At 36.2% G+C, this 22,500-nt stretch overlaps 1 protein-coding gene across 1 annotated transcript in view; it reads left to right on the forward strand.

Annotated features, from left to right (window-relative positions):
• Positions 1-21,854, forward strand: part of gfra1b (gdnf family receptor alpha 1b) — a 42,589-nt gene extending 20,735 nt beyond the window's left edge. Inside the window, exons 4-10 of the mRNA XM_061909598.1 lie at positions 872-1,050; positions 1,119-1,291; positions 4,316-4,425; positions 6,477-6,611; positions 9,909-10,108; positions 14,368-14,415; positions 20,127-21,854. Of these exons, the coding sequence (XP_061765582.1) occupies positions 872-1,050; positions 1,119-1,291; positions 4,316-4,425; positions 6,477-6,611; positions 9,909-10,108; positions 14,368-14,415; positions 20,127-20,237 (956 nt within the window). The 3' untranslated portion in view covers positions 20,238-21,854. The remainder of the gene's footprint in view (positions 1-871; positions 1,051-1,118; positions 1,292-4,315; positions 4,426-6,476; positions 6,612-9,908; positions 10,109-14,367; positions 14,416-20,126) is intronic.
• Positions 21,855-22,500: the final 646 nt, after the last annotated feature.

Raw genomic sequence — 22,500 nt, forward strand, 5'->3', positions numbered from 1 at the left:
TTAATTGGATAATAATAAATGAACTAATACTTACACGATCCATCCATCCTTTTTCTACCGCTTATTCCCTTTTGGGGGTGCTGGCGCCTATCTCAGCTACAATCGAGCGGAAGGCGGGGTACACCCTGGACAAGTCGCCACCTCATCACAGGGCCAACACAGATAGACAGACAACATACTTACACGATATTAGTTATTATTCTATTACATTTTGCCATTATATTTAAATGTTCACACATTTTCAGTTCATTTTCTTTTCTTTTTTTCCCAAAATTATATGCATAAGAGTAAGTATGTCAGCGTGTTGTCATCTAAATCGCATTAGCCCTTTTTGTCTATTGGCTGATGGGTTGGATTTGATTGTGAATTCCGCCTAGCAACCAGTGGCTGTCCATAAGGTGTAAATCTTTTGTGCATATACGGTAACTAACATTTTTTTATATATATAACTAATTATGATTACTTTACAAATTTGTATTTTTTTTGTTACTCCCATGTCATTTTTTTATTTATTTCAATTTATAAGGAAGCTAAATTGTGTTGAGGATGCAGCCGTTTGCTTTTCGCTATCAAATTTGCGAGCCATAGCTAGAATGTGTCATCAAAATGTATTGTCACGATACGACTTATTAAAAGCTCTACTCTTGGCCATATTGGAGTAATTTCAATTGTATATCGTCAATATTGCACAACTCTGAATACATATCTTTTTTTTTTTTAATTACTATTCATTCCAGAGTAATTTCCATGTTTTTTTCCCCATTGACTGATGGGTTGGATATTATTTCCTGTGAATTCCGCCGAGCAAAAGTGGCAAGGTATTAATCCTGTGGCTTCTCTAAGTGATTTGGGTGGTCAATGTGTCCCTCAGCGGAGCCAGCGTCCACCAAGGAGAACAACTGTCTGAATGCGGCGAAGGCGTGCAACCTTAACGACACATGCAAGAAGTACCGCTCGGCCTACATCAACCCGTGCACCAACAGAGTGTCGGCGTCGGAGGTTTGCAACAAGCGCAAATGTCAAAAGGCCTTGAGACAATTCTTTGACAAGGTAATGGAGATGCGTCTCTCTTTAATGCCAAGAGGCCTCAACGCCATACCCTTTATTTCCCGACATAGGTTCCCAATAAATACAGCTACGGCATGTTGTTCTGCTCCTGCCCGGCCGGCGATCAGACGGCGTGCGCCGAACGCCGCCGTCAAACCATCGTGCCCGTCTGCTCCTACGAGGACAAGGACAAGCCCAACTGTTTATCTCTGCAGAACGCCTGCAAGACCAACTACATCTGCAGGTGAGTTCACAAAGTTGGCGAGAAATGGCCGACTTTAGCCGAGTTAGCGGCACATTTTTTGGAGAAAGCATTTAATTCTCTTTGTCTATTCAAGAGGAGATAAATACTGTCCTTACATGAAGAAAACAGAACGCTCGCTGTGTTAATGGAAAGAAAATTGCTAGGTTGTGTGCTTTTTAAACTGCAGCTATCACCGCCGCGCCATTGTGTGTCCCTCCCCCACGGATCGGAGTTATCGTATTTGAACAGAGAAGTGCTCAGGTCAGAACAATTAAATTCATCGGGATAAATTATAGGACATGTAAAAAAGCAGGTAGCAATTAGGAGAAATGTTAAAAATACACCAGTTAAGGTATGGAGGCCTTTGGAGGTTTAGTTTTTTCTTTTATGAGCTTAAATTCATATGTTCTAATGTTTAATACAGTGTGTACATTAAAAGAACAAGAACAAAAAGAGAATAATTACCAGTCATAAAAATGTTATGATATTGTGGGACTAAAAAGCTTTGATATATACATTTTTTGGAGCGTTTATCTTTTTGTATTGGTGTTGAAGCAGTACTATCTATCCTCAATTAAAACACTTACTTTGTATAATCAAACTTTATTCATTCTTAAAGGGGAACGGCACTTTTTTTGTAATTTCGCCTATAGTTCACAATTATAATGAGAGACAAGAACACACGTCTATTTTTCTTAAGGATTTTAAAGATGATAAAAAAACGCTTGCAATATGCGGCTAATGGGAATTACTGTTGTAGCCTTCAAAGCCCTCCAAAACAACTTTAAAACCCTCCATCAACGTTTTGTATACACACTGCAAATCTTTATATAATGGAGTAACATACACGTTCATAACAATATGTAATATGTACAATATTTATCCTAGTTTTTAAGCATTGCCAGGACTGATAAAGGCTGCAAACCCCCGGTCTACTCAAACCTCTTATACAAACCCCGTTTCCATATGAGTTGGGAAATTGTGTTAGATGTAAATATAAACGGAATACAATGATTTGCAAATCCTTTTTTAACCCGTATTCAGTTGAATGCACTACAAAGACAACATATTTTATGTTCAAACTCATTAACTTTATTTTTTTTTTGCAAATAATAATTAGCTTAGAATTTCATGGCCACAACACGTGCCAAAGTAGTTGGGAAAGGGCATGTTCACCACTGTGTTACATCACATTTTCTTTTAACAACACTCAATAAACGTTTGGGAACTGAGGAAACTAATTGTTGAAGCTTTGAAAGTGGAATTCCTTCCCATTCTTGTTTTATGTAGAGCTTTAGTCGTTTAACAGTCCGGGGTCTCTACTGTCGTATTTTACACTTCATAACGGGCCACAAATTTTCGATGGGAGTGCAGGCGGGCCAGGAAAGTACCCGCACTCTTTTACTTACGAGCCACGCTGTTGTAACACGTGGCTTGGCATTGTTTTGCTGAAATAAGCAGGGACGTCCATGATAACGTTGCGTGGATGACAACATATGTTGCTCCAAAACCTGTATGGACCTTTCAACATTAATGGTGCCTTCACAGATGTGTAAGTTACCCATGCCTTGGGCAGTAATACACCCCCATACCATCACAGATGCTGGCTTTTGAACTTTACGCCTATAACAATCCGGATGGTTGTTTTCCTCTTTGTTCTGGAGGACACCACGTCCACAGTTTCCTAATATAATTTGAAATGTGGACTCTTCTGACCACAGAACACTTTACTCTTTGCATCAGTCCATCTTAGTTGATCTTGGGCCCAACGTAGCCGGCGGCGTTCCTGGGTGTTGTTGATAAATGGCTTTCGCTATGCATAGTAGAGTTTTAACTTGCACTTACAGATGTAGCGACCAACTGTAGTTACTGACAGTGGTTTTATGAAGTGTTCCTGAGCCCATGTGGTGATATCCTTTACACACTGATGTCGGTTTTTGATGCAGTACCGCCTGAGGGGTCAAAGGTCCGTAATATCATCGCTTACGCGCAGTGATTTCTCCAGATTCTCTGAACTTTTGGATGATTTTACGGACCGTAGATGGTAAAATCCCTAAATTCCTTGCAATAGCTCGTTAAGAAATGTTGTTCTAAAACTGTTTGACAATTTGCTTACAAATTGGTGACCCTCGCCCCATCCTTGTATGTGAATTACTTAGCATTTTTTGGGATGCTGCTTCTATACCCAATCATGGCACCCACCTGTTCCCAATTAGCCTGCACACCTGTGGGATGTTCCATATAAGTGTTTAAAGAGCATTCCTCAACTTTATCAGTATTTATTGCCACCTTTCCCAACTTCTTTGTCACGTGTTGCTGGCATTAAATTCTAAAGTTAATGATTATTTGCAAAAAAAAAAAATGTTTACCAGTTTCAACTTCAAATATGTTTTCTTTGTAGCATAATCAACTGAATATGGGTTGAAAATTATTTGCAAATCATTGTATTCAGTTTATATTTACATTTAACACAATTTCCCAATTTATATGGAAACGGGCTTTGTAACATGTAATGGAATGTATTATTTTATCGTCATCGATTACGTGTCCATCGCGATGTATGCTGATATCATTCTGTTACAGCTGTGTTGTGTAATTATATGATTGTTGATGAATGACCATGTGATGAATGATGTTTTGTCAAAAGTATTAGTAAAGTTAAACAATTAAGTTGTGTGTACCCCGCCTTCCGCCCGATCGTAGCTGAGATAGGCGCCAGTGCCCCCCGCGACCCCAAAAAAGGGATTAAGCGGTAGAAAATGGATGGATGGATCCTCTTTAGGGTTACACATTTTGAGGAAAAACACAAACCTCTACTGCAGTGGACGCTGGGACTCAGGAGGATTTAATAAGTTTAAACATTTCAGAAACAACAACAATTATGGCGATGGCCAAATATTTGTCAGTATTTTTGAGAAGGCTTGCATTGTTGTGAGTGTACAGCTAGTTCAGTGGCACGTGGTTCTCAGGAAATATGTACATTTTCCTGCTGTGTGTCATTATTTCAACGCCATTTGTTGTCAGGTCCCGACTGGCAGATTTTATTAGCAACTGTCAGCCAGAAAGTCACTCGATATCGGGATGTCTGAGGGAGAACTACGCCGATTGCCTGCTCTCCTACTCGGGACTCATCGGTGAGTTGTTGGTTGAAACCTGTATGTATCCCGCTAGGAATTATTTTACTTCACAAACCTTTCTGTGGAAAACAACAGTGTTTTATGACACCTCGTAATTGACCGTTCATTGTTCAACAAAACAGTCAACTTTCGATGTCGGGTGTCAATAACTGAAATAGGAAAAAATGGCATCAAATAGAAAGATAGTTATTCCCATGGTGAGGTTTCAAGCAGTCATAAGCAGGGGCGTAGCACCAAATTCTGGGTCCCCATACACAAGACGTCCCCAATTATCCCCATTCCAACATCTCCGCCGCATACACGCACATTTATGTTGACATGCACTAAAAAACTAATTATTTGCAGGAACGTGGTAGAAACTAGCTTTTGAAAAACACATGCAAAAACCTTAATTAGGCTTTTTACTTTAAAAGACAGGATTAACATATCTAGAACACATCTAGATCAATGAATAATTTGGTTTAGAAAATTGTTTTGTTTTACAAAATTGCCACCAAATATAATATAAAGTGACGAGTAACATTTTAAAAAAACTGTCATTATTCACTTACATAAGATTTTCAATATGTCAAGTTTTCCTTTAGACTTAGACAAACTTTATTGATCCACAAGGGAAAATTGTTTCACACAGTAGCTCAGTTACAAAGGATGGAAAGGGTAAGGATGGAAAGGATAATGCACACAAGGGCACAAAAAGAGGATGAATACAAAAGATATAAAGTAGACTAAAAATGTACAATAGTAGCAATATAAAGTATAATATATATGTAATATTTACGTATTATATATTATATTATAATTTTATATTATATTATTATATAATATATACAATATATAACAAATCCCAATTACCATTAATCTGCTTTATGTCAGCGTGTAAAGTAGATACTATCTTGATTACAAATATTTATTAGGGGATAATACAAATTATAACAATACATTATTATGATTTTATTATTATTAATGCATCTCCTGGGGTTGAGCATCCCCATTTTTAAAACCAAGTGATGCCTCTGTTTTTAACTTGAATGGAGGGTCCTTGAATGCACCACAGTTATTGGCAACGAGATGCCAAAGTGAAACTTGTACATAACTTTCTCCTCTGCTGCCACAAATAGATGTATTATATTTTTACCTTTCATCTATCGCCTCATACTTGCTCCAAAACCATTTTGCATTCTTAATTGGATTTAAGCAAAGTATAATTGAATTTTCACAGCTATATTTTTTTATTTTATCGTAACAATTGCGAAATAGTTTTTTCATCATACATATTGCAATGACAGAAAAAAATCTTCAAACTTTACAAAAGCCCACTTTCGCCTCCATTTCCACGCCCCTGTTCAAATTTTCACCAAAATATTGCCTTAGATTTTGTGTATTGTCTCAGTTTTCGTATCGCAAAACATTACACGTAACAAACGACACCCGTTTTTTCTTTATCAATTTGTCATTTATATGTATTTTGCATTGTGTTTTGCATGTAAAACTAGAGTTATTGCCTGTAAAATGGGTTTTGTGCTAATATTTCTGGCTGTCTGGAATGAACTTGCTGTATTACATTATTTCTGATAAGAAAAATTGATTCGGTTTTTGTACGATTTTGTCTTTGTCTGACCTTTTGGAAATAATTAAACAACAAACAATTTGAACAAGGCCCCAAAAAAACTGTGACCTGTGTCCTGCACACACACTCAAATATTGACTTTATAAATGTTTATCTAGAAAATAAGAATAAATAAAGACAACTTTTTATGACATAAAATGACATGATAATGGATCACCAGTTACATTCCTATAAGTAAGTCTTGTTTGAGAAGAACTACTGATAACTTCCTCAAAATGAAACATGGAGGTACCATTTTGGGCGTATGTCGGAATCTTACATTCTGTTACAAACACACAACATTTGAACACAATCGGAATAAAATTGGGAACGTAGTCCTGCGCACAAAAAAATATCGGACAGGAGACTTTGAGTCCATCTTTATACACTGTGTACGTTCAAGAATTGTTATTAAAAATGTAATTTCCTTGAATTTCCGCAGGTACAGTGATGACGCCGAATTACATGCGTTCCCTTAGCATCAGCCTGTCGCCGTGGTGCGACTGCAGCAGCAGTGGGAACAGCAAGCCCGAGTGCGAGAAATTTGCAGAGATTTTCACCAACAACCGATGCTTACGTAAGTTTTTGCACATGGAACGCAAATTTAAAAAAAAATAAAACATTTTTTTTTATGGAAACGTGGGCAAATCGTAGTTAACACGCCCCCGTGTGGTTGTGAGCAGAACAGGGACAGTTTGGTTTGTTTTTAAGAAGAAACATTTTATATTGTGGAAACTCAGGTTCTTTATAGCTAGCCGCAGATACGACAACATTTAAGATGTATAAGGTTGGTTCACTTTAATTGGAATTTCTGTTAAAAAAAACAAACAACTTGTGCCTATAGGAAGCGGAAAGCTGACATTTTGTGGCTTTTTGCCGAAAAACACGATTTTGTAAAATTTGTATTTGTAAAAAATGTATTTTACCTATCGCCAGATATGGTGCAAGTAGTATAAGGTTGATATAAGAACAAATAATTGAATTTGAGTTATAAAAAATAAATAAAAAAAAACATTTATTGGCTGTTAAATGGTTAGGAAAAAGTTGATTTAGTAAAATAAAGATTTTGTGGAAAACGGTGCTTATTTACCTATTGCCAAAATGTTTAAACTATGCCCTTTAGTAGTTGTTGGCACTATAAGATTAACATTAGAATAATTCAATTGGAATTTTTGTTTAAAAAAAAACACATTTATTGGCTGTAAAAAGTGTAAAGTTGGCGTTTTGTGGCTGTATTCGGAAAAAGACAATTTTGCAAAAATGTTATTTTGTTATAAAATGTGCAGATATAGTGCAACTATGCCCCCTAGTGGTTGAAAAATAGACCTTTTGTGTAAAAAGTGTAAAATTGGTGTTTTGTGTTGATGAGGTGGCGACTTGTCCGCCCGATTGTAGCTGAGATAGGCACCAGCGCCCCACCGCGACCCCAAAGGGAATAAGCGGTAGAAATGGATGGATGGATGTTTCAAAAAAGCAGATTTTGTAAAATTAATATTTTGCTAAAAAATAATGTGCCTATTGCCAGATATGCTGCAACTTTGCCTCCAAGTGGCTGAATGCAGTGTGAGGTTGACACAAGAATAATTGAACTAGATTTTTCGTTTAAAGACCACACTTTATGGCTGTAAAATGTGTGGGTTGGCGTTTTGTAGATTTGTTTGGATAAAGACAATTTTGTAAAATTACCATTTTGTCAACAAAATGTGCCTATATCACATATTGCCAGATATTGTGCAACTATGCCCCCTAGTAGCTGAAAGCAGTATAAGCTTGCCAGAAGAATAATTGAATCAGATTTTTTTTGTTTAAAAGAACACGCTTTATGGCTGTGAAACATGTGGGCTGGCGTTTTGTAGTTTTATTCGGAAAAGGACGATTTTGTAAAATCCTTATTTTGCTAAAAAAAAAGTGCCTATTTCACCTATTGCCAGATATTTTGCCTCTTTGCCCCCTGGTGGCTGAAAGCAGTTTAAGGTTGACATAAGAATAACTGAATCAGATTTTTCGTTTAAAAGAACACGCTTTCTGGCTGTAACACGTGTGGGCTGGTGTTTTGTAGATATGTTCGGATTAAAAACGATTTTGTAAAATTAACATTTTGTTAACAAAATGTGCCCATCCATCCATCCATTTTCTACCGCTTGTCCCGTTTGGGGTCGCTGGAGCCTATCTCAGCTGCATTTGGCCAGAAGGCAGCGTACACCCTGGACAAGTCGCCACCTCATCGCAGAACAAAATGTGCCTATTTCACATATTGCCAGATATGGTGCAGCTATGCCCCCTAGTGGATGTAAGCAGCATAAGGTTGACGTTAGAATAATTCAATTGGAATTTTGGTGAAATAGCTGAGATAGGCTCCAGCACCACCCGCGAACCCAAAAGGGACAAGCGGTAGAAAATGGATGAATAGATGGAAAATAGACCTAGCGGCTATAAGAAGTGCAAAGTTTGCATTTTAGTGGTTTTATTTGGAAAAGACGACTTTGTAAAATCATTATTTTGCTAAAAAATGGGCCTATTTCACCTATTGCCAGATATAGTGCAACTTTGCCCCCTAGTGGCTGAAAGCAGCTTAAGGTTGCCATAAGAATAATTGAATTAGATTTTTCGTTTAAAAGAACACCCTTTATGGCTGTAAAATGCGTGGGTTGGCGTTTTGTAGATTTGTTCGGAAAAAGACGATTTTGTAAAATCAACATTTTCTCAACAAAATGTGCCTATTTCACATTGGGCCAGATATGGTGCAACTATGCCCCCTAGTGGATGGAAGCAGCATAAGGTTGATATAAGAATAATTCAATTGGAGGTTTGGTGAAATAAAAATAGACCTAGTGGCTAGAAGAAGTGCAAAGTCGACATTTTGTGGTTTTATTTGGAAAAGACGACTTTGTAAAATCCAACTTCGCTAAAAAAAAAGTGCCTATTTCACCTATTGCCAGATATGGTGCAACTTTATCCCCTTGTGGGTGAAAGCAGTTTAAAGTTGACATAAGAATAATAGAATTAAATATTTCGTTTAAAAGAACACACTTAGTGGCTGTAAAACATGTGGGTTGGCATTTTGTAAATTTGTTCGGAAAAGGATGATTTTGTAAAATCATTATTTTGCTAAAAAAAATGTGCCTATTTCACCTATTGCCAGATATAGTGCAAATATGCCCCCTAGTGGCTGAAAGCAGTTTAAGGTTGCCATAAGAATAATTGAATTAGATTTTTCGTTTAAAAGAACACGCTTAATGGCTGTAAAGCGTGTGGGCTGGCGTTTTGTAGCTTTATTCAGAAAATGACGATTTTGTAAAATCAATATTTTGCTAAAAAAAAAAAAAAAAGCCTATTTCACCTATTGCCAGATATTTTGCCACTTTGCCCCCTGGTGGCTGAAAGCAGTTTAAGGTTGACGTAAGAATAACTGAATCAGATATACCGTTTAAAAAAGCATGCTTTCTGGCTGTAACACGTGTGGGCTGGTGTTTTGTAGATTTGTTTGGATAAAGACGATTTTGTAAAATTAACATTTTGTCAACAAAATGTGCCCATCCATCCATCCATTTTATACCGCTTGTCCCGTTCAGGGTGGCAGGGGCCTATTGTACATATAGCCAGATATATTGCAACTCTGCCCCCTAGTGGATCTAAGCAGCATATGGTTGACGTTAAAATAATTCAATTGGAATTTTGGTTGAATAAAAAACGTTTTTGGCTTTATCCGGAAAATTGAGTAAAATGTGTATTTCGATAAAATAAGTTGTCATTTTTCCGTAATTGCAGATATGGCGCTACTATGCCCCCTAGTGGCGGAAAGCAGTATATTAAGTTTTGGGGGGACAAACTATTCTGGAGGAAGTGTCACTCACAATAGTTGGACTTCCTGCAGGGAACGCCATCCAGGCTTTCGGCAACGGCACCGATGTCGGCGTGTGGCAGCCCCAGCCTCCCATCGCGCCCACCATGGGGGAGCCGGGTGCCACCCGCGGGGGGAGAGACGGAAGCGTCCGGGCGGTGGACGTGCTGAGCGACCTGGGAAGACTGGATGTGGCCGGCCATGCCTCCTATGACATCTGTGGCACCTTGCAGGTACCTGCTGAGACACACACAGAGACAGAGAGAGAGAGAGCAGGAAGCTGCGGTCCAACTTCTATCACAGCTGTTTGTCACCTTGACAAGATCACAGTTGGTTTTGAGTCAGCTCCTGGGCACCCACACGCTTGCCAAAAACCTGTCACGTCCAAGCTAATTGGTTGCTACGGTAACGACAGGACAAGGCCCCGGGGCTGAGAGACCTTCTGGGTTAGTGTGGTTATATATATGGTCAGTGATATAGATATATATATATACAGTATATATATATATATATATACAAACCCCGTTTCCATATGAGTTGGGAAATTGTGTTAGATGTAAATATAAACGGAATACAATGATTTGCAAATCATTTTCAACCCATTTTCAGTTGAATATGCTGCAAAGACAACATATTTGATGTTCAAACTAATAAAAAATTTTTTTTTTGCAAATTATCAACAACTCTAGAATTTGATGCCAGCAACACGTGACAAAGAAGTTAGGAAAGGTGGCAATAAATACTGATAAAGTTGAGAAATGCTCATCCAACACTTATTTGGAACATCCCACAGGTGTGCAGGCTAATTGGAAACAGGTGGGTGCCACGATTAGGTATAAAAACAGCTTCCATGAAATGCTAAGTAATTCACAAACAAGGATGGGGCGAGGGTCACCAATTTGTAAGCAAATTGTCGAACAGTTTTAGAACAACATTTCTCAACGAGCTATTGCAAGGAATTTAGGGATTTTACCATCTACGTCCGTAAAATCATCAAAAGGTTCAGAGAATCTGGAGAAATGACTGCACGTAAGCGATGATATTACGGACCTTTGCTCCCTCAGGTTGTACTGCACCAAAAACCGACATCAGCGTGTAAAGGATATCACCACATGGGTTCAGGAACACTTCATAAAACCACTGTCAGTAACTACAATTTGTTGCTACATCTGTAAGTGCAAGTTAAAACTCTGCTATGCAAGGCAAAACCCATTTATCAACAACACCAAGGAACGCTGCTGGCTTCGCTGGGCCCAAGCTCATCTAAAATGGACGGATACAAAGTGGAAAAGTGTTCTGTGGTCTGGCGAGTCCACATTTTAAATTATATTCGGAAACGGTGGACACCACCTCCGGAACAAAGAGGAAAATAACCATTCGGATTTTTATATGCGCAAAGTTCAAAAGCCAGCATCTGTGATGGTATGGGGGTGCATTAGTGCCCAAGGCATGGGTAACTTACACATCTGTGAAGGCACCATTAATGCTGAATGGTCCATACAGGTTTTGGAGCAACATATGTTGTCATCCAAGCAACGTTATCATGAACACCCCTGCTTATTTCAGCAAGACAATGCCAAGCCACGTGTTACAACAGCGTGGTTTTGGGTACTTTCCTGGCCCGCCTGCAGTCCAGACATGTCTCCCATCAAAAATGTGTGATGCATTATGAAGCATAAAAAACGACAGCGGAGATCCTGGACTGTTGAACGACTAAATCTCTACATAAAACAAGAATGAGAAAGAATTCCACTTTCAAAGCTTCAACAATTACTTTCCTCAGTTCCCAAACGTTTATTGAGTGTTGTTAAAAGAAAAGGTGTTGTAACACAGTGGTGAACATGCCCTTTCCCAACTACTTTGGCACATGTTGGAGCCATGAAATTCTAAGTTAATTATTATTTGCAAAAAAGAATAAAGTTTATGAGTTTGAACATCAAATATGTTATCTCTGTAGTGCATTCAACTGAATATGGGTTGAAAATGATTTGCAAATCGTTGTATTCCGTTTATATTTACATCTAACACAATTTCCCAACTCATATGGAAACCGGGTTTGTGTATATATATATATATATATATATATATATATATAGTGTGCAAGGAGGACTGAGCGAGTTCAAACAAGGCAGCACATATGTACATTTTGGGCTCTAAAAGGTCAGAGGTCAAGTTGTCTTCACGCTTTCTGGGATTGATTTTTTTCTTCAGAGCAAGAACCATGTTAGTTTTGAACAATACATGACACAGGTTCACTGAGCTTGACAGTAAAAATACATTTGACAAAAATTCCCATTTATTTCTAAGATTTCTGACAGGTTTTCTTTGTGCAAGAACCGTATTGATTTTGAACAATATATGATAGCAAATAAACTTTCTTCCCCTTACTCGTCAAACGTTACACAGATCTTCCTCCAAGCTTTCTGGCATCGGTTTTTGCTCAAGCAAGAATCCTGTTAGTTATGAACAAAACATAGATGGTTTAGGGTTTTCTTTCTTCGTTTCTTCAAAACAAGTTTCTTCGCTCTCAAAAGGTCACATGGTTACGTGTCTTTTTCAAACTTTCTGCCGTTGTTCTTTTCTAGGTCAGAGCAAGAATCCTGTTGGTTTTGAACAAAAACATGAATGGTTGAGTTTTTTTTCTTAGTTTCTTCAAAACAAGCTGTTTCACTCTCTAAAGCTCACATTGTTACGTGTCTTTTTCAAGCTTTCTGGCTTTGATTTGTTTTTAAGTCAGAGCAAGAATCCTGTTGGTTTTGAACAAAATATGAGACAGGATCAATGAGCTAGCCACAGTAAAAATACATTTCACAAACGTTCAGAAAGTCGTTTTTCCTTTGAACATGTCTTTTTCAAGTATTCTGTCGTCGTTTTTTTTCTAGGGTAGCGCAAGAATCCTGTTGGTTTTGAGGATTTTTTTTCATATTTTCTTCAAAAGAAGTCTCTTCACTCTCTAAAGGTCACATTGTTACAAAGTGTCTTTTTCAAGCTTTCTGGCGTTTTATTTCTAGGTCAGAGCAGGAATCCTGTTGGTTTTTAACAATATATGACACAAGATTAATGAGCTAGCCACAGCAAAAATATATTTCACAAACGTTCAGACAGTCGGGTTTCCTTTGAGCAAGAACCCTATCGATTTTGAACAATATATTGTGTTTTTTCCCCTTACTTGTCACATTTTTTACACTGATATTCCTCCAAGCTTTCTGGCATCTTTATTTGTTCAAGGTCAGAGCAAGAACCCTGTTGATTTTTAACGATATGACACACAAAGATTACTGAACTCGCCACGGTAATAATGCAAGACTCCTCAAGTCATGTATTTATAAGCTTTCTGTCGGGTTTTCTTGAAGCAAGAACCCTGTTGATCTTGACCAATGCTAACAGATCAAACATCTGTTTGACAAACTGTCTTTGATCTGTTATTGAACACTGTCCGCTGATGTTTAAGGCCAGTGCAATACTTCTACTGATTTTTTATAGTGTACAGGCAACCAATGAGGACTGAGCTAGTTCAGACAAACCAGCACACTTTTGTTTTTGTGGAGTAGTCCTCTGCAAACTTTCTGATGATCTTTTTTCTAGGTGCGAGTAAGAACCCTGTGGATTTTTAACAAGGATAACTGAGGAAATCAAGGTCAAAAATCGAATTAGCATTATTTTTTTTAAAATAAAAAATCTGCTGCACAAGTGCACTCATTGTTGGAGCAAGAATCCTATTAATTTTGAATATGTAAACAACCAAAGTCACAAATCAACTGAGCTTCAATCTGTTTAGCTTTATGTAGAAAGGTGACGAGTGCAGAAAGATTCCTATTGTTGTTTCTTCTTTTTTAGTGATTGTGAAAATTGTCAAAAACGGAACCAATTTGCTATTAGTTTTTGTTAACGGTCTTCGATTTCAGGTGTTATTTCACTGAGCTGACGAAGATCCCTATTGATTTTTAAAGTTATTACCCTTCCAAACAAAAAAAAAACTTGCTTTTCTAGCTGTTGATTCAGGAATGGCTGTCATTGGTCTATTGATTTGAAAATGTTTCGGTTTTGTCCATTCAAGGGCAAGAACCACATTGATTTTGAGGCACAAATGATGTGAAATTGCTTTGGAGAAGAAGATCGTGACAATGGTCAGAAAATAAACGCCGCAGCAGCACTACTGTATATCTTCTTGAAAGTAAGATGATATCAGTAAAGCAGACAATGTATCAACTTAGCTTTTAATAGCGACGACATGATTTATTGTGGATGAAATGTTCCCTCACAGGAAAGACCACCTGGAGAGCAATTCATCACGCTGGCTTTCCTAGAAAGTCCTTATGAGGCAAGGTGTGACCACGGCTTCGTTATCACGGCGAACATCTGCGAGTCTGCGCCTGCATGCTTATTTTTACCTGCAGATGAAAAAAAATATGTGGGAAAGGTTTCCGCGTGTGCTCACTACGTGTGTTTATTCCAGCGTCACGCCGCAAATGTATCTACTTTCTTCTTCTAGGCCCAAAAACTGCTGTCAAACCGCTCAGAAGATCCTGCTCTGTGTGCGGTAAGATTCTCTCCTTTAATCATTTAAAGCAACATTAAGTCAATATTTCTGCTCTGTGTGTGCGGTAAGATTCTTCCCTTAAACCAGATGTAGATTCCTAATGAAGCCTTAGCTTGATGCTCCTCTACTTTCTCCTGCTCCGCTTGCTGCGGCAACAACAAACACAACTCCAGACGCTCCTCTTCGTTTTGTATTATTTGCCTATCAACTTACCGTATTTCCTTGAATTGCCGCAGGGCATATAGTATGTGCCTGCCTTGAATTACTGCCGGGTCAAACTCGCTTCCCAAAATATTTAGCACATGCTTAGTATTACCGCCTGGTCAAACTCGTGACGTGACGAGTGACACTTCCCCTGTCATCATTTTCAAAATGGAGGAGGCTGATTTCAATACCGGTAATTTGAAATCGCATAAAGGGAAGAAGATTAAGATTTAATGTCCAAGCTTACATCACACTCAAATTTTTGCTTCATACCTTTGGTAAGTGCCGGAGTGAGAAGAGGTTTTAAAATAATTAGCGCATGCTTGCTTACTTTTACCGCATGCCTTTGGTAAGCGCAGGAGTGAGAAGAGGTTTTAAAATAATTCGCGCATGCTTACTTTTACCGCATGCCCTTGGTAAGCGCAGGAGTGAGAAGAGGTTTTAAATTAATTAGCGCCCCGGAGGCAATTCAAGGAAATACGGTGATCCTTCAAAAAACGTAAATCAGTAACGATGTGGGAACAAATGAATGTCAAAATAAAGCGAGTTTGTTACAGTACTAAAGAGTTAGAAAAAGTAAGAGTGAGGTCAAAGAACAGTGTGGCTCAATACACCATACCTGACTGCCATTACCCACAATACATTGTGTCCAAAACCATCTTACCACACAGATCCTTCCACCATATATGCAATTAAACAGTTACGTAATCTTCACTGTATTGAAGCAGTATAAAATAATACATTATCAAATGATTCAGACAAATATACTAATTACAAAGTGTACCTCATAATTATTCTAAGCATATAATATATACATAAAGCTCATTCCATAAAATTTAAATGAACTAAAATAGGGGGCCGCATTGGGTTAAAAATCTGGCTGGGCTGTGTGTGTATATATATATATATGTGTGTGTGTGTATATATATATGTGTGTGTGTGTATATATATATGTGTGTGTGTATATATATATATGTGTGTGTGTGTATATATATATGTGTGTGTGTGTATATATATATGTGTGTGTGTATATATATATATGTGTGTGTGTGTATATATATATGTGTGTGTGTGTATATATATATATATATATATATATAAATAAATATATATATATATATATATATAGTGGGGCGAAAAAATTTCACATTCTGAGACAGAGTGTGAAAAAAGAATCCAGGAATTCGCATTTTAGGAATTTTAAAGAATTTATTTGTAAATTATGGTGGAAAATAAGTATTTCGTCAACCATTCAAAGCTCTCACTGATGGAAGAAGGTTTTGGCTCAAAATGTCGCGATACATGGCCCCATTCATTCTTTCCTTAACACGGATCAATCATCCTGTCCCCTTAGCAGAAAAACAGCCCCAAAGCATGATGTTTCCACCCCCATGCTTCACAGTAGGTGTGGTGTTCTTGGGATGCAACTCAGTACTCTTCTTCCTCCAAACAGGACGAGTTGGTCAAAAAATAGCAGACTTTTACCATAAAATGTACAGTAAAATGGTCACGCTCTATTTTACTGTAAAATTCTGGTGATTGATCTGACAGTTTTTTGCATCAAAAAATATGGTTGCTGTTTTCACAGTGTATTACTGTAAATGTAAAAATGGTTCCACAGTTTTTTTCTTACGGTAATATTCTGATGACTGAGCTGTTTAAAAAATATATATATTGACATGTTTACAGGGTACAATTTGATGGATAACTTGCTTTGAAATCATAAGGCTAAGTAGATATTTATGTATTTATGTATTTATGTATGTGTTTACCAAAAAATGTTTCGAATGTATGATAATATAATACCTGTTGCATATTATATAGATTAAGTTTAAAAGATATATAACTGCATGCAGTACATTTCTTTTTTTCTGTCAAAATAGAAAAAGAAAAAAAGATAAAGTACTTCATTGTGATTTAACTCTACAAAAAGTAAATATTTCTGCTGTGTGTCTGCGGTAAGATTCTCACCTTAAATCATTTAAAGCAACAATAAGTTAATATTTCTGCTCTGTGCTGAGTAAGATTCTCACCTTAAAGCAACACTATGTGAATACTTGACAGCATCCAACCAACACTGGCTTGTCGAGATGAGTGTTTTCTTGGCAGCACCTTCTTTAGCTGTCCTTATATTGCTGGACCAGCCAAGAACACTCATGTTGTGTTTTCTTTTGACCAAGTTTTTATTTGCATAATTCTTGTGCATTTTTTAAATACATCTTCAGCCCAGTTTCTACATTTGTGACATTTTTAACATCTCTGCATATATTTAAGTAAAAAAACAACAACAACAAGTTGGACGATACATATCCATGTGTAAAAGTAGTATAGAAATATTTATAAAATTATGTTTGTATGAAATTAGTTAGATTACCTTCTCAAAAATGTAGATTTAAAAAAAAAAAAACATTTTAGCGCGAAAATGTTTTAATGTATTTTTTATTTATTTTGATATTGAAACATTCATAATGAAGCTAGATTCCAAAATGCATCTAGTTTTATTCCATACACTAAAATAACTACTTCAATGTTTTTTCCACAAACAATGTTTTAAAACATAACAGTTCTGTCATGCAACTCTAAAAAAAATAAAAACCTAAAAAATAAAAATTTAATCTCCACATCGATGCACTATTTCATTATTATTGCTTCTTTTTTTCAAAATATTTAAAAACATTAAAAAAAAAAATTTTTTAGTAACAAACAAAGGAATGAAATGTATTTTGAACATGTTAGTGTAACTAGATTTAAAAATGTTGCTATTTTTATCCCATACACTAAACACTAATATTTTTTCCCAAACATAAAAGTATTAAAACATGACAATTATGTCACGCAAAAGAAAAGACCTAAAATAATAAACAATAAATCATAATCTTCCACTTGACAAACACATTAATGCACATGCGACACTTTTTACGTTTTTCAGTACCAAATAAATTTAGTTTTTGGAACATTTTTCTGTAACAATATTTAAAAATGCAGCTAGTTTTATCTCATACACTAAACCTAATTTTATTATATATTATTAATAGTACTAAAACATAATTATGTCACGCAAATGAAATAACCTTAAAAACAATAACAATACAATTATTAATAATAATGTTTCACATGATGTCCACATGTTTCATTGTTATTGCTTTATTTTTTTTAAAAATATATTGATCAAGGAATTCTGTAATTTTTGGGCAGTAACAAATAAAGTAATGACATTTTGTTATTGAACACTTTTAGTTTAACTGGAGTTTAAAATTTAGCTATTTTTACCCCATACACTAAACTTAATATATTCTTTCCCTAATATTAAAGTATTAAAACACGACAATTATGTCACGCAAATGGAAATAAAAATAACAAAATGATGCACATGCAGCATTATTTCATTATTTTTGCATTTTTATTTTATTTATTTATTTATTTCAAAATATTTGAGAATTAGTTTTTCTTCCAGTAACAAAATAATTTTGTTTATGGAACATTTTTCCGTAACTATATTTAAAAATGAAGCTAGTTTTATCCTATACACCAGTGGTTCCCAACCACCGGGCCGCAGAATATATATATATATTTTTTTAAATAAAAAAAATATATATCAATCAATCAATGATTATTTATATAACCCTAAATCACTAGTGTCTCAAAGGGCTGTAAAAACCACGACATCCTCGGTAGAGCCCACATAAGGGCAAGGAAAACTCACTTCCCAGTGGGACGTCGGTGACAATGATGACTATGAGAAACCTTGGAGAGGACCGCATATGTGGGCAAACCCGCCCACCTCTAGGGGAACCGAAAGCAATGGATGTCGAGCGGGTCTAACATGATACTCTGAAAGTTCAATCCATAATGGATCCAACACAACCGTGATATTTAAAAAATATATATATATATATATATATATTTATGAAATCAACATAAAGAACACGAGATACACTTAGAATTAGTGCACCAACACAAAAAAACTCCCATTTTCATAAAAGAAAAAAGAAAAATTATCAAGAGTTGACCGGTCCGCAGCTCCTAAAAGATTGGGGACCACTGCTGTACACTAAACCTAATAATATTATGACATATTATCAATAGTATTAAAACATAACAATTATGTCATGCAAATGAAAAAACCTTAAAAACAATAATAATAAAATTAATAATTATAATGTTTTTTTTTTATGCATTATTGCCCCATCCATCCATTTCCTACCGCTTATTCCCCTTTGGGGTCACGGGAGGGGCGCTGGTGCCTGTCTCAGCTACAATCGGGCAGAAGGCGGTGTACACCCTGGACAAGTCGCCACCTCATCGCAGTATGCATTATTTTAAATATATTTTGTAACTTTTTTGCTGTAACAAATACAATAATTACATTTAATTATTGAACATTATAGTTTAACTGGAGTTTAAAATGTAGCTATTTTTATCCCGTGCACTACACCTAATAATAATAATTTTCCCAAAAATTTAAGTATTAAAACTAGGGCTGCGAATATTTGGGTGTCCCACGATTCGATTCAATATGGATTCTTGGGGTCGCGATTCGATTATATATCGATTTTTTTCGATTCAACGCGATTCTCAATTCAAAAACGATATTTTTCCTATTCAAAACGATTCTGTATTTATTCAATACATAAGATTTCAGCAGGATCTACCCCAGTCTGCTGACATGCTAGCAGAGTAGTAGATTTTTTTTTAAAAGCTTTTATAATCATAAAGGACAATGTTTTATTAACTGATTGCAATAATGTAAATTTGTTTAAACTATAAAACAAACCAAAAATATGACTTATTTTATCTTTGTGGAAACATTGGACACAGTGTGTTGTCAAGCTTATGAGATGCGATGCAAGTGTAAGCCACTGTGACACTATTGTTCTTTTTTATTATTTTTATAAATGTCTAATGATAATGTCAGTGAGGGATTTTTAATCACTGCTATGCTGAAATTATAACTAATATTGATACTGTTGTTGATAATATTCATTTTCGTTTCACTACTTTTGGTTTGTTCTGTGTCGTGTTTGTGTCTCCTCTCAATTGCTCTGTTTATTGCAGTTCTGAGTGTTGCTGGGTCAGGTTTGGTTTTGGAATTGGATTGCATTGTTATGGTATTGCTGTGTATTGTTTTATTGGATTGATAAAAATATATATATATATATATAAAATATAGATTTTTTTAAGAACGAGAATTGATTCTGAATCGCACTACATGAGAATCGATTTTTCCCCACACCCCTAATTAAAACATAATTCCATCACACTAATTAAAACACCTAAAACAAATATTCCACGCCCATATTGATGCTCCTGACTCACTGTCACCCCCTGTGGCGCAAAGTGGTACAACAAGAAGAAAATCTTACCAATGCCTTTCATCCAGTTTGAAAACCACCTGCAGATTTCTGCTGGATTCTTCTGTTTTTCAGAAGGACTAGAATAAGAAATATTGTGTCATTATCATCATGTGCGATGGGGGTTACTGTACTCCATGTTTTCGTTACCATCAGATGGGCGACTCCAGCGCGGGGGCGAGAAGCTCCACGGGAAAACTGCGAGCCTCAAGTCTTCTCCTGGCGCTGGTCTTCCCTTGGACACCTTCAACTTTCCAGCTCTCATAGGACCTGAAAGATGGACCACCGTTTGTTTGCTGGCACAACAGAGCAAGAAAAAAAAAAAAAAAAAGATTTACAAAGAGAACATTTGAGTGAGGAGACTCTCTTTGGAACCTGATGGAACATTTGCCCCAAAAGGGAGGACGGTGTGGAGAACATGTGACCATCTCTGCATCGAGTGTGCTGTGGTTTGTCCCGTCAGTCCAAACTCTCCTGCCGCTTAGGATTTGGTCCTTAAAGGAGAGCAAGGACAAATCTGCCATTTTAGTCCTCAGCGTACGGTCAGTATTAGGTCAGCTTTGTCGTTGTGGTTGTAACCAGTTCGTAAATAGGAAACAAAGTAAGAACATGTCTGCTGCGACACACGGAGAAGAAAAACACTTCTCTAGTCACGTGATGAGGTGTTCACAACGTACATATTTGCTGTTTTTTTTGTTTTATTTAAAGAAACAACTTCATTTGTACAACAGCATGTAACGACACCAGCTCACTACCACCCCCTCTGGTCCACATGGGTACTACAATAGGCAAGTCTATTACAGAGCAAGAGATTTTCCATGAGAATTAAATGGAAATATCATCAATTTTAAATAATTTATGGTTTTGTAAAATATATTGACTTAGTTCATTTTGGAGCACAATCCTGATTGAAAGACATATTTTAAACAATTTCCAATCCAGATAATTGATCTATTGTGCATTATGCATACATTAATTAATGCTACATGATTGATTGAACATTTTATTAGTAGATTGCACAGAACAGTACATATTCCGTACAATTGACCACTAAATGGTTTTTCAACTTGTTTAAGTCGGGGTCCACGTTAATCAATTCATGGTACGTGCATAACAAAACATGTCTTTTATTCAACACTACCATTTTTGTTCATTAAAAGTACCATAAAACTGTTTTTCTTATCATTATCTACTTTTCATTCATTCTAATGAAAAGCATCCAATTTTGTAAACATTTCCAGAATGTTCACACAAATTATTCTTATTTTTGCAGTTTTCCTTTTGAATCTTAACATCCATAAGGAGGTTAACGTGCGTCTTTAATGCACAAGATTTTTTGGGACACGTTTGAATTTTTTGCGTTTGAATTTTGTGAACTGATTTTTTTTTTTTTTTTTTTTTTTTTTTACATCAAAACATGTTGACAATTTCATAAAATAAAAAATTGTGAGCAAAATATGTGTTTGAAAATTCAGTTTGTCAAAATTTGGTGTTTTAAAATTCAGTGTAGAAAAAATGTATGTATAAAAAAATCTGAATAAAAAAAATTAAATGTATGAAAATTCAGTGTAGAAAAATACAGTATATTGTGTAAAAAAAAGAAGTGTTAGTACATATTCAGTGTATATAAAAATTCAATGCAAAAAATGTATGTATAAAAACTTAGTGCATAAAAAATCAGTGTAGAAATATTCGTTGCTTCAAAACTCAACACTCATTTCCGGTAAATTAAGACTAAAGCAATCAATCCTGTCTCAGAAACAGCCATTGAGGTAAGTTTTGAAGCACTGAATTTTTACACATTGAATTTAAAAACACAAATTTTCCCCACAATTTTTTTCTTTATTAAAACTCAGCATAATTTGATGTTTACAAAATAAAAATTCCGCTACACAAATTCATTGTCCAAAAATCTTTAGCGTTTAAGACACAAATGAAGCTCCAGACGAACAAACCAGCAGACAATGAAAGCCTCATGCTTTCAAACCATTAAAACACCACAGATGAAATAAATAAAAGCCATGTTTTGTGATGTTAAGTACATTGAGAAACATGTTGACTTGACATCCCTCGTCCTGATGATAACGTGTGAATGTGTACGTTCAATAAAGAAAATGTTTTTGCAACGTTTTTGAAGTATTAGTCGTGCTTAGAACCGTTCCATAATTGCACTACGACAAACAGACGAGTAAATATGCGTTCACACAAAACATAAAAGGACTTACAGCAAGTTTAAGAAGAAAAATGTATAAAGTGTGACCCAAAAAAAAAGAGATGTAAGGACGCTGCAAAAGAGGACAACAAATAAATATTTCCCCCCAATTCCCTTCCTGGGTGTCCCAGTACTTTTGCCTCATCATAAGGGGACTATTGTTAGTCCAATCACATCACGCCGACAAGGACGCCGCACAGCTTAGAGGACAGACAGGAAGCGGGATGGGGGTGGGGGGTGTCTGGCCAAGAATATGGCCCACCTGTTTTAACAGCGTGATGGACTACTGGACCAGGAGAGAGCACTTTAGATTTATTA

The sequence above is a fragment of the Nerophis ophidion genome, linkage group LG08, assembly GCF_033978795.1.
Source record: "Nerophis ophidion isolate RoL-2023_Sa linkage group LG08, RoL_Noph_v1.0, whole genome shotgun sequence".
Taxonomy (NCBI): domain Eukaryota; kingdom Metazoa; phylum Chordata; class Actinopteri; order Syngnathiformes; family Syngnathidae; genus Nerophis; species Nerophis ophidion.